This window comes from Polyergus mexicanus, unplaced genomic scaffold (genome assembly GCF_030449975.1).
Source record: "Polyergus mexicanus isolate NDT 795.1 unplaced genomic scaffold, iyPolMexi1.0 SCAF_270, whole genome shotgun sequence".
NCBI classification, from domain to species: domain Eukaryota; kingdom Metazoa; phylum Arthropoda; class Insecta; order Hymenoptera; family Formicidae; genus Polyergus; species Polyergus mexicanus.
Window position 1 is genome coordinate 1 of NW_027223590.1, and position 14,545 is coordinate 14,545.

At 30.8% G+C, this 14,545-nt stretch overlaps 1 protein-coding gene across 1 annotated transcript; it reads left to right on the plus strand.

The window, feature by feature from the left end:
• The first annotated feature begins 12,914 nt into the window (after positions 1 to 12,914).
• Positions 12,915 to 14,204, plus strand: LOC138944561 (uncharacterized). Its single transcript, XM_070315382.1, has 3 exons — positions 12,915 to 13,044; positions 13,228 to 13,709; positions 14,121 to 14,204. Exons 1-3 carry the CDS (start codon positions 12,915 to 12,917, stop codon positions 14,202 to 14,204), a joined length of 696 nt encoding a protein of 231 aa, XP_070171483.1.
• The last annotated feature ends 341 nt before the right edge of the window (positions 14,205 to 14,545 follow it).

The following is a 14,545-nucleotide window of genomic DNA, read 5'->3' on the forward strand; positions in this document are numbered from 1 at the left end:
AATCGGGGATCGGGTCGTTAGCGCCTTGGGTTACGCCGACGACATTTTACTCCTGTCCTCCACGAAGGTAGAACTCCAGGAAAATCTTACGCGGCTTATCGCCGCATTCGAACTGAATGGCTTGAGCATTAATGCTAGTAAGACCGGAGTGTTGTTACTGGTAGCGTCTGGCCGAGACAAAAAGGTGAAAATCGTTTTAACATCTAACATCACCGTGGAGGGAGCTAATCAACTAAAAACATCAAAATCATATATAAAATCATTCATAAAAGCACCTAAATTAAAAAAAAAACAACGTAGGACGCTAAGCCCAAGGGACGCTAAGTCCGAAGGATGCTTACGAAGTGATTAGATCCTTCTTATTTATCCATTGGTTATGTGTATTATCAAAGCCTAACCATTTAACATAAACTTTATTTCCTTTTCTTTTTAATATTTTTTCAACTAAATAGAGTGATGAATTAATAAAAAATTTTATATAATAAATGGAGAGGAAATGTTCCACATGTCAAATCATTAAACCACATTGTAATTTTGTTAAATCAAACAATTTAAAATATGGAATCAGTTACACCTGTTACGAATGTAAAAAACTTCAAAATGAAAAAATTACTTGTGGTGTATGCTTTAAAGAAGTTCCAAAACGATATATGACTAGACATTTTAAACTAGAATGGCATATTAAATTAGACAAATTTATTAATGAACTATTACAAGGCGTCCTACAGACTAAACGTCCTACAGACTAAACCTTTCAGCTGCCTTTCAGGTACCTTTCAAACGCTTGACCTGAATTAAAAAGAATGTTTCCAGTATGGAAAAAAATATTAATTGAAAGAAAAAAATATATCTTAAGCAGGTTTACAAGTGAATTAACATTGTGCCAGTGACCTACTAAGACATTGCTGAAAGATGCAAAAACCTCTGTGAGGAAAATCACCTGACGGTATGTGCTCGCCAGCGCTGGTTTTTTTTTTATTTTGAGTACATACCGTCAGGTGATTTTTTTTCTTTTTAGTTCCATTTAAGTTTAATTTATTTCTTGATTCAAAGTTTAACACTCTTATAGGGGCCCCTGAGGTATACATTCTTTTCTAATTCATATCTAGTTTCCTAGATGTGACAGAGAGAATTGTATAGCTCTTGTCGAATGTTTCACATTCAAGAACCGAAAGTTTGTTGAAGAATTGGAAGGTTAAGAACTGAAGGTTTGCCTATTCCTATTCCTGGCGCCAGGACACACACATACAACGCCACTCAGTTATTTTTTACATGCCATATTATTTACCAAGCCGGCCGCACTTGGCAAATAAAATCTTGAATTGTTGGGATTCGAACCGGCAATCTCAAGATTACTAGGCATGTGTTATCTCCCTGAGCCATACGAAGATAACAGTTAAACATGACTAATTACTGAGTGATATGTGATCCGAGCGCTTCGACGCACCAGAAAGGCTTAGTCCGTAGGACGCTTGCACTTCAACGCTTAGTCTTTCAGACACCTTTCAGGCACCTTTTGATGCTTTTCAAGTGCTTGAGCTGAATTAATAAAATGATGAATTATGTTCAGAACTTTCACAGATTTAAGAATGTTAAGAATGTTAACTCTAAAAATTATGTTGATAAAAATTTTCACTAATAAATGGAGCCATCAATTAGTAACGAATTTCCTTTTCATGAAAATATTTTTTCTCAACCAAGAAAAAGGAAAGATAGGATTATAAATAAATCAAAAGACTTTAAAGAATTACCAAATAATTATTGCAATGAAGAAGAAGAAGTAAAAATTGTTAGAGCTAAAGGCGTGTGGAATAACATGCTTGTTGATTATTCATTCTACTCGGATATAAATAGTTGTGATTTAAGTATATTTCTTAGAAGAACCAAACCATACGTAGAAGATAAAATACGAACCGGATTTAGAAAACATACAGCTGTAACAGTAAAATTAGTTGCAAAGGTGCAATATCATGTATTGGATTTATGTGGTAATGTAATTGACTTACACACACATTATTTTCATAGTAATGTTGAGCATATTTTATCTGAGGATATCATATCAGATATAATCAATTTTATGCATAATATCATTTTAAATAAATTTGCTAGCTTTAATGCAAAAAACACCAAGTTTACATTCGATAGAGTTATTCAACTTGATTTACAATCCGATAAATACACCCCTCTTCGAGGTGGAACTTATGTTAAATTACCCAATTATATTATAGCAAAAAAATGCTGCATTAATGTTAACAATACTAAAACTAATAAATTTAAATGCGAGAAGCAAGAAAATCTTAGATGTTTTGAGTATGCATTAGAGAGTATACTTAATCCTGCTGATGATCATGTAGACAGACCTTACGAATATGATATATCGAGGTATGAAGTGTTAAATATGAATTATCCTGTACAAATTATAAAAGAAAATATAGAAAAATACGAAGATTTTTTAAGTATCGCTATAAATGTTTTTAGAGTAGATGAGAATAATGATAAGTTTACTATTGGTCAAGCTATTACAAGTGATAATTATAAAGATAGAAAATGTATATTTTCAAAGAAAACAAATAATAAATGTATAAATCTTTTAATATACAAAGAGCATGTAGTTGGAATTAAAAATATGAGTGCTTTATTAAAAGGACAAATAATAAAAAAATGTAGAAAACGATACTTGTGTGAAAAATGCAACGATTCGTTTGAGAAAAGGACCCGAAGGGCTTAGTCCAAAGGACGCTAAGAAAAGTATAATGATCATGTTGCTTTGTGTATATATGAAAAACAAAAAATAAAAATGCCCACTAAATTAAATAGATAATATTTTTCCATAGGTGCGGAGCAATATCACCCATATACAATTAGTTCAGATTTCGAAGCAACATTACAAAAATCAATTATGAAAAATGTCATTCACGAGCATAAGCCAAATAGTTTCTGCTTTGATACAATAGACGAAACACAATTAATAAATAATGGAAGTGTTGAACAGTTAATGAATGAATTTAACAACCTTATTGTTAAATATGCAAAAAGATATTATGAACTTAGAAAAGTAAATAAACCAATAGCAATGACAAAAGAAGATATTGACAATTTCAGAAAAGCTAAAAAATGTCATATTTGTAATGGTGAATTTTCTGACGAGGAAAGGCACCCGAAGGGCTTAGTCCAAAGGACGCTAAGCAAAGTAAGAGATCACGATCACTATACAGGACGTTGTCGCGGGGCAGCCCATACCAACTGCAATTTAAAACTAAAATTACCAAATTTTGTACCAATATTATTTCATAATTTGAAATACGATTCTAAATTATTTCTAAGATGGATTCTGGAACTAGGAGCTAAATACACACGGAAAAATAAAAAAGCCCTAAATATAATGCCAAACACAAAAGAAAATTATGTTACAATTTCCATAAATAACGTAGTTGTTGATCAATATGAACAACAGTATGACGTATCAAAATGTAAAGAATGCAATCAAAAATATAAGAATGAAATTATTGAAACCTGTAAAGAATGCAATTCGAAAACCATCATTAAAAAGAAAGGAGATATTAATAATATACATATGGAGGTGAGATTCATTGATACATTTAGATTTATGGACAAAAGTTTAGATACATTAATTAAAAACTTACTCGATGTAAACGACTGTTTTTGTTCACATTGCAAATCTGTCCAAGAAATAACAAATATGAAGTTACTTCCTATAAACGAACATGATGTACTTAAAATGATTGGAAGATGCAAAAAGTGTAATGGAAATGTATTTAAGCCAGTTGATTATTCCAAATTTAAAACTATGTTAAAGAGATTTAAAAAAGAAGACTTACATTTAGTTTTACAAAAGGGAATTTATATGTATGAATGTGTTCAAGAAAGTAAGCGTTTTATAAACTATATTATTAATTTCGTTTCTCGAACGTTCTAAAGCGAGACGTTACGTGCGAAGCCTTGTTTTCATTCCGTGTTTGCGGTTTCTTCGTATCGTTCGATTCTGACAAACACCTCGTTGTCGATAGCCGATTGGCTCTCGGAATCGAACGATCGAAATTCCTCCTTTTTTGTAGTACCCGTATCAACCAGGACTATTGTACGTGGATCGCCGAGAAGGCTTTTCGTTAAAACACTTCGTCGCAAGCCTTCACCGGGAGCACACCGAACGCCTAACGCTCATAAAGTTATAATTAAACGATAATTCGCGTGTCCGCTCATATCTTGCTGTCGCGTGCGATTACCTAAGACGGTCCGGGAGTTGGTGTCGAAAAGAATAAATACTGTTCAACAAACTAAACCCGGACAACTCAATTACGTCCTATCTCTCCGATCGGCGAAACAAATAAATTCTGTTAATGTGGACGTGTAAATCGAAGGCGCGGCTACAGAATGGATGGATTCTTATACTAAAATGTATGAGTTATATTTGCCTAGCAAAAGTAAAGAATGGTATTCAACTTTAAATGATGAAAATGTGAGCCCTTCTAAACTTAAATTTGCACATAAAGTATACAGACATTTTAAATGCAAAACTATAAAAGAATATCATAATTTATACTTGAAATTAGATACTGTTTTATTACATGACGTTTTTGACAATTTCAGAGAAAAATGCTATAAAGAATATGGTCTTGACCCTGTATATTATATATCTGCTCCACATTTTGCTAATGATGCTTCATTAAAATACACTGAACAAACATTAGAATTATTATCAGATAGAGAAATGTATGAAACATATGAAACTGGAATAAGGGGTGGAATATCTATGATTCCACACAGATATGCACTAGCTAATAATTGTTACTTTTATGATAATAAAATTGGAAAGACTGTTAAACTATCCAAAGAAAAAGCGATAGAAAAAGGTATATATAACAGTAAAAAGCATGTTAGCTATATTTTATACTTGGATGCTAATAATCTATATGGATATGCGCTTAGTCAACCCCTTCCTATAGGAGAATTTAAATATGAAGATGTAAATGATTTCACTATTGAAACAATTAAGAGCTTACCCTATGATGGAGAATATGGTTATTCATTTCTCGTTGATTTGGATATCCCATTGGAATTACATGATAAATTTAAAAATTATCCAATGTTACCCGAACATTATGTACCTAGTTATGATGAATTATCCGAATATCAAAAAGAAATGATATCTAAGGGAATTGGTAAAATACCAACTGGCACTAAACTTATGTGCACGTTAAAATCAAAGAACAATTATTTAATTGATTATAGAATGTTACAAGAATGCCTTAATCAAGGAATAATCTTAAAAGACATAAAAAAAGTAATATCATTTAGGCAAAAAGCTTGGTTGAAACCTTACATTGACTTAAACACAAAACTTAGACAAGAAGCTAAAAATGGATTTGAAAAGGACTTTTTTAAACTCATGAATAATTCAGTATATGGAAAACAAATGGAACAGGTAAGAAACAGATGTCAGGTGGACCTGTTTTATTCATATAAAAATTTTGCAAGATGTAAAAATTATGAAGATAGACAAATAATAGATGATGATAAAGTGCTTGTATATAGAAAAAAGAAAGAAATAACATTAAATAAACCTATATATGGTGGATTTGTTGTTTTAGAGTTATCAAAGTTATTAATGTATAAGTTTTATTATAATTTTTTGAAGAAGAATTATGGTGATAAAGCTAAATTGTTAGGAACTGATACTGATTCATTTATTATTTATGTGGAAACAGATGATCTTTACACAGATATAAAAAACAACATACATTATTTCGATACGAGTGATTATAAAATTGATTGGATGCCACGAGTAAATAAAAAAGTAATTGGTTTATTCAAAGATGAATATCTCGGGATAACATTAAGAGAATGGGTTGGATTAAGATAAAAAATGTATGCTTTTAGATATGACGAAACTGAAACAAAGTTTTGCAAAAATACTAAAAAGTTTATAACAAAAATAAAAGAGAAAAAAGTATGTAAAGGAATAAAAAGATCAAATATAAAAAAAATGAAATTTGATATGTACAAAAACTGTTTGTTTGAAGGTAAAAGCACAACTGAAACTGTATACAATATTACATCAAAAGAGTTGAAACTTTACACTATTAAAACAAATAAAATAGCATTATCAGCATACGACGATAAAGTATATTTAAATAATAATATAGAAACGTCTCCTTTTGGTTATGAGAATACCAGATAAAACCTGAAAGAACGTCTGAAAGAACGTCTGAAAGACTAAATCTGAAGGATGCTAAGTCTGCAGGGCGTGTAGTCCAAGGGAGGCTAAGTCCGAAGGATGCTTAGTCCGTAGGATGCACTTCATGTAAGTCAATCATTACGCTCACATTTTTTAAGGACGTCCCTTGGACTAAGCCTTTCAGGTGTTTGACCTGAGTTAAATTCAGACCCTCTCCTTCGAAAGTAAGTTTTAATTTATCAAATAGACCTATGTTATCTCCAAAACGAAAATACATTACATTAGCAGGTTTAATATAAGCAGGTAATTTATTTACAACAAATCTAAATATTGGTCCTTCCACAAAATTTGAATATACACACATATCAATGGTGTCCTTTGGACTTAGACTTTCTGACGCATCCTTCAGATTTAGTCTTTCAGATGCTTGACCTGAACTAAGAGTGACTCCTTTCTGGTTTTCACCTTTGAATACAATTTCTTTACCCGACTCTATAACAGCATATTGTGGAATATCAAGGGCTTGACCTGAAATAAATATTTTACCAGAATGGGCTATTATTAATTTTACAGGACTATATACCCTTGTTTCATTATTATTCTTCTCAAATTTAAATTTGTTTATATCAAAAGCTAACGGTACTTCTTCTATGAGATTTATTCTTTCTTCTTCTATAAGATTTTTTAAGTTTTGAATAGTAAATACATCCTGGATTTGTAAACCTAGATTAATTTTACCATGTTCTTTTTTAATAAGAGAAAGTCCTTCATTTTCAGAGTTTAACACCCTTGATTCTATTGCGTCAAATATTTTGTTCACTAATTTATCATTTTTATCAAATTCAATACTAATAGAACTCACTTCTAAATCAATTTTATATTTTGGTGCCCAGTTCTTTTTTTCTGTTTCTAGAATATTTTTAACTTTATATATGACATTCTTTTGAATATCTTCAGCTGAATTAAGACCTTGACCTAAATTAATAGTTATTGTATACTTTGTTAGTATCCTTCGGGCATAGCCTTCCTGGCACCTTTCATGCGCATCCTCTAAATTTAGTTCTTCCGGCACAAATAAAAATGTAATTTCAGATGATAAAGCGTCATTTGGACTTAGCGTCCCCTGTACTAAGCATTCTTCGGACTTAGCGTCCTTCGGACTTAGTCTTTCAAATACCTTTTCGGCGCCTTTAAGGTGCCCTTCAGACACCCCTTTAATGCTTAGCGTCCTTGGACTTAGTCTTTCAGACGTTCTTTCTGACGTGTTATCATATCCAGGAATATATATATCTACCAACCCTATTTCACCAAACTTTATGTGTTTAAGTTTATCAAATGTTTCACATTCAAGAACCGAAGGTTTATCAAAACTAAAAGATACACCATCTTTTAAATTTCCTTTCAGTTTGTACAGCATTTATTAGCAATTAATTTAATTAATTTAATTAATTTAAAATTAATTAAAAATATTGAACTATCATTCTACTCATAACCATATCATAAGCTATAGTCTTTTGGTTTACAAATACTACATAACAATTTAATCCCTTGAAAGATTTGGAAGAATCAGCAATTAAAATTTTTGGTAATTTCTCCACAGTGGAAATACTCTTTGGTTTATTCCTCAAATCAATATTAAAAAAGCAATTATATTTTATAAAATTGTCAACCGTGTGAAACTGAGAAATCATTCTATCAGGACCATATAATGCTTCATCGTATTCTGAACTTGAACGATATAACTCATAATAATCTCCTTTTTCAATTTCATAATTTTGAGGTTCGGAAGGATGTCTTTCTTCTCCATACAATATTTGAATATTTTTAATATTAGCATGGTCCCAATTTGTTGGATTCTCATTTTGGTCGTACAGAAATTTATCTTTTATAAAGAAAACAAATGCCCAGTTTGGTTCCTGAGTAAAAACAAAATCATTTAAGGGCATACGTAAAGTATTTAAATCTGGTAATCCTCGATATTCTACACACTGAAAGCATTTATATGTAAACCCATATTTACCAGCTAAACTAAAATGTTTCAATTCGTCTATCAAGTTTGTCGTTGTAATTTCATCATATTCAATATACCAAACTTTTAAACGATAACTTTCTAAATTAATTTTTCCGCGAGGTGGGGCTATTTCGGCGTCACTAAATGTAAACAATGAGTCACTCAAATCATCTTTTAAAGTCATTACAATGTGTATGTCTACACCAAATATAGGCTCACTTATATCATCAAAGAAACCAGGAATTAAATCTCCCATATCAATTGTAGGATAAAACAAACCATCACCCTTAATCAAACCATATTTTTTCTCAGCGATAAAACCACTTGCTTGACCACTTCCTTCACCTTCGTTTGAAATATTAGCGCGCTTTTTCAATGTACTAACATGACCAACGTTATAATTATTATCCAACTCAGTATTGAACATTGAAACTTTAATCAAACTCCACATGTACGCAAAATAATTGTTAACTAAAAAGCTAGTTGTACCTTCAGGATAAGCACTTCCATCTTCCTTTGTAACTCGTATTTTTGGTAAATTTCTTGTTTTGTTTGGCATAAAACCATGTTTATCATTAAATTTTATATGAAAATCATATTCCTTGCCATGCCTTTTAATTTCAGGATAAATATACTTGTATTGTAATTTCACAATTTTATCTTGATATTTTTCAAACAAAAGGTCTTGAAGTGAACTATGTTTTGATGCCATTTATAAGATTTATTTTTTGAGAGCTTTTATATACTATGATTTCTTTGAATCACATTTATAACAATTTGCTATTAAAATATATGTTATATTTTATGTATGTAATCTTCATTTACATTTTTATTTTCTTTATGCTCACGCATTGATTTTGTTTCTGTCTTACACTTTAGGTAATATATCAATGTCATTTACTTTTAAAAAGACTTAGTCCAAGGGATGCTTAGTCCAAGGGACGCTTATAGTATAAAACATCCTTAATATCACCTATTCCAATTGTTTTTATTATATCTTTCCATTTTATTTTTTTAACTCCCAACAAATAGAGAACTATTATACATAAATAACCACAAATAGCTGGATCACTTTTCTTTTGTACTTTCTTTGTATTTATAATGAGTCTATTTCCTCTGAAATAATTTTTCAATTCTATAGGTGCATCTCCCCCTACAGAATCAAAATAATATATATGATTTTTTTTTTTTTTTTTTGAAATAGCAAACCCAATGAAAAAAAAGATTAACAATACCACACTCATTTTTTCTAATTTTCTTAGGTAATTCATTTAAATTTAAATAGACGTTTCTAAAATTAGGTATTTTAAGTTTTTTTACATATTGTTTTATATCATCATCTGATAAAGCTTTTAATATTAAATTTTCAACTTCTTTTTTAGATAGGTTGAGTTCTGCACCTTTATTATTTTCCATTTGTCTAAATACTTTATTTGCATTTCTAATAGATAATAATGGAAATAGTCCATAATAATCAGTATTTGTTTTTTTAACATGTTTTGAATTCAATTTAATTTTTTCACCTGTATCATAAAACCAAGCTTTCTTCAATTTTTGTTTTTGATAAGATGATAGGTTTAATTCCATTTAATAACGATATTTAAAGAGTGATGGATGATATTTTGGTGTGTTGAAAGTTTCTTCACGTGGGATATCGAAATTATAATGTACAAAGGGCTTGACCTGAATTAATGGCATCATTTTATCTGCCTGAGTTTTATCTACATGGGTTAATCCTTCTTCGCGTCCTTCGGATGCCTTATTATTTCTAATCTGTTCTTTTAATGTTTCATCCAGAAATTTGTTCTCTTTAACTGTTCTATATATATCCATACCCGAACTCATAAGATAATATAAACCAGCGAAAATCATTGGGAGAGCTGCTAACCAAGGAAAACCCCCTAAGTTCTTAATAGTTTTGCCAAATGCGTCCTTTTCACATTCAAGAACCGAAGGTTTGCTTGACATCAATCCAGTTGTTTTATATGGATGATTTTGATCTTCATAATATTTTAAAATGTTCTTAGCTAATTGTGGATTCTTTTTATATATTTCCAATGCCCTCTTTAATAATGATAACAAATCTTTTTCGCTCATGTATCCCATTCCTAATTTTGTTTTTAATTTCATGGCATTTGTAACAACCCACGCCCAAAATCTTTCCGACTTACTAGCATCTGGTGACAATACTCTCATCCACGCTGCTTCTTGTAAAGTTTTATCTGCTTTCTTTATTTCACTATAATCTACATTTGGGTTTGTATAATAAAGAAGATCATGTTGTTTGCAATGTTCATCTAAAGGATTTATTCCTTTCCACCCCTTTTTTAATCTCTCCTCAACATTCGTAAAAGGCCCACAAGCATTATATCCCAGTAAATGCATTTCTGGAACCTTTCCGGTTAGTTTATTTGAAAGTTTATTAATAAAACCACCTCCTTTTTTACTTCCTTTGCTAATTTTTAACTCACTCATTTCTTCCCATAAATATCTCAAAATATATTCCCATTTTGTATATTTATTTGAAGCTGGTCCTTTACTAGGATCATTATCTTTATAAATTGCATTAGTTTTATAAACTATATACTTATATTTTTTTATAGCATCTTCACCATAAATATCTTTGAAATTATATGGTACTTTTTTTTCTGTTAATAATTTTATTAAAGGATTAGTAAGTTGAGTTACTATTTTTATATTATTATCATCATAAAAAACAAGATTATCATTTTGTGTTACTCTTACAGTTTTATTCCCTATCATTAACCTATCATCATTGTCTCTGTCACGCTAGAATCCAAACGTTTCATCATAAAGATGGTTTTTATATTTATTCCATAAGGGGCCCCCTTCTTCTTTAATTCTTGGTGACATTGGAAAAGCTGATTTTTTATGTGAATGGCTCGAGCTAAAAGATTGTATCTCGTCCAAAGGGTGCGTCTGAAAGACTAAGTCCGAAGGACGCTCGAAGGTCTCTTCAAATACTTCATCACTATCGTCAGTCTCTGTATAACCTTTAAGGAGTTTTATTATTTCTTCAAGTTTAGTATCTTGATAATGTTGTACATCTGTGGCGTCCTTCGGACTTAGCGTCTCTTGGACACCTTTCAGGTGCCTTTCAGGTGCAGATTTTAAACTTGAGTCCAGTTTATCAATCAATATGTTAATTTCTTTATTCGTTTCATCCAGTCTAGAAGTTATTGGTTTATTTTTTTCCTCTAAATCTATACTTTTTTTAGTATTTAAATTTCTTGCATTTTGAAATGTTTTTCTTAATTCATTTTGCTTCTTTTCTATTTCAGCCAGTTCTTGTGGAGTTGTACCCATCATTTCATATGTACTTTTAAATGATTTATTTCCAAAATTAAACCCCGTTTTCATGTTAAAAACTGGAGATTTGCATTCAAGAACGGGAGGTTTGTTAAGTGGCTTTAACATCTTATGAGTACAGTCTGTATTTAACATCTTATGTATACATTCTGTATTTAACGGTTTTGTATTTGACGACGATGGTGAAGCACCTGAAAGACTTAGTCCGAAGGACGCATTCGACAATTCTGAATCAGTATTTAACAGTTGTCTTTTGTCTGACACATTACGTAAATTTCTTCCCATTTATAATAATAATATTAATTCATTATTTTTTTGAAAGAAATATTTATCATTTTTTGTTTTATCAATTCCCAAAAATCCATGTGGTTCTGACCAAGCTTTTTTACAGAACTTACAAAACTCTTCATATGTTAATTCAGAAGCCAATTCTTCATGTATTTTTTTGAGATTATCTCCAAACTCATTAAAAATAAACCACAGATTTGAATTTTTTCTAATTATAGGGTTTATTTTAGTGTATTTATGATATAATCCGAGAATACTAATATTTTTATGCCTTCCTTCACAATAATATCTTATTATTTTACTTTGATCTTTTAACATTCCATCATCAAAAATTACTAAACTATTTGATGCACATTCTTCTACTGGTAAAATTTTTTCCCAATTACCCTCAAATAAATAATCAATATCATATTTATCTTTTTCCAACTCTTTCTCTAATCCTACATAAGTAGGTTGGTCTATAGATGGACTATAAACATATAATTGTCTATATGGTAGCCATTTGTTTGCGACAAAGTTAGTAGATAAAAATGTGTTTCCACTACCCGATTCACCTAGAATTATACCGCGTACTACATCTGGAAAGAATCCACCACCTCTTTTATATTTATCTATAAAATTAAAATGTTTCATTTTTAGGTGATGTTTAGACATTTATTAATAATAATAAATGGAAGAGTATTTTAAAAAACGAATGTATGTTTATCGAAAAAGTTATAAGTATTTTTTTAAATGTAAAATCGCTATATCACTTAGTAAAGCAATATTTGCGGCATCAAGTTTATCAGGTATATATATATATATATATATATTGCTGTTACACCATTATTTGCAATAAGTGCCATATCTGTTATAATTGAAATATTAGATAATGAATTCAAAACATCATTAAAATTAATGGATAGGCTTGATGAATATAAATTATCATTTAATTTTTATTGTGAGTTATTACATTTATTTGAGGCTCAACAAATATCTGAAGAAGAAATTCATTTACATGAAAAAGATTTTATTAAAAATTTGAAATACTTTCCACGTGAAAAGTACTTAAAACAAATGAAGATAAATGGTTATTCTTCAATGAAATAAATGATCGTTAGTAAAAACGATATTATTGATGAATTACACAAACCAGCAAGGAGAAATTATCCAAGAAGATCTACTATTACATTAGGAATTGATGATCTTTGGCAGGCTGATCTTGTTGAAATGGATTCGGGTAACTTAAAGGGAATATCCAAAATTAATAAGGGATATAAATATTTATTAACAATTATTGATACTTTTTCCAAATTTGCTTGGGCAATTCCTGTTAAAAATAAAACTGGAGAAAGCGTATCAAAGGCAATGAGTATTTGTTTTAAAAACCTATCGAATGTGTCCTTTGGACTTACTCTTTCAGACGCTTCACATTCAAGAACCGAAGGTTTGTCTCAAGGGGTTGACCTGAACTCACAGCATAAACCACCCAAAAATCTACAAACTGATAATGGGAAAGAATTTTATAATAAAGATTTTAAAAAACTCATGGAACAAAATAAAATTAATCATTATTCGACATATAGTGATAAAAAAGCTGCAATTGTTGAAAGATTTAATAGATCACTCAAAGAATTAATGTGGAAACAATTCAGTATACAGGGTAATTACAAGTGGGTTGATATATTACCAAATTTGCTTAATATTTATAACAATAGAAAGCATAGAACTATAGGAATGACACCATGTGAAGCGTCTCAAAGACTAAGTCTGAAGGATGTGTCCGAAAGACACCTGAAGATGTGCCCAAAAGGCGCCCGAAAGGCACCTGAAAGGCTTAGTCCAAGGGACACTAAGTCTGAAGGACGCTTAGTTCAAGGGACGCGATTCAAAGTTGGTGATTATGTAAGAATTAATAAATTAAAACATATGTTTGAAAAAGGATATACACCTAATTGGTCAACTGAAATATTTGTAATAGATAAAGTTTTTAAAAACATACCTCCATATTATCATATTAAAGATATGAAAGGTGAAGAGATTAAAGGAACTTTTTATGAACAAGAACTACAAAAAACTAAAATTCCAACTAACATCTATTTAGTTGAAAAAATATTAAAAAGAAAAGGAAATAAAGTTTATGTTAAATGGTTAGGCTTTGATAATACACATAACCAATGGATAAATAAGAAGGATCTAATCACTTCGTAAGCATCCTTCGGACTTAGCGTCCCTTGGGCTTAGCGTCCTACGTTGTTCTTTTTTTAATTTAGGTGCTTTTATGAATGATTTTATATATGATTTTGATGTTTTTAGTTGATTTTGGTGGTGGAAAAAAATCCGGTCCAGAACATACCCTTTTGTATACTACTCACGTTGTATTTAGGTTTGGCGGCGTAATGGTGGCTTTGTGCTACTCAACTTCTGTTCCGTACTCGTGGGAACAAAAATGTTATATAATTTTTCAAAACTTTTGGTGAGGAGGAGTGTCCGCCTGGCTGATCGCTTCCCGCCAGGTGTGGCTGCTGTTAGGGAGGCAAGGGACGTGCTTGTCGTCGAGTCGCGAGTACGCTCGTGCCTCGCCAAGCTGTGCCCGAGCGATTCCGCGACGTAACATGACTTTGGGCACAGTCCCAAGGTTGCGGCCTTCGTGCTGTCCGAATCGTTTTAACGCGATGTAAGATTAGCTCTATGAGATCTTCACCGGCAGCCATCGACCGGGATAAAGAAGAAAGGAATAG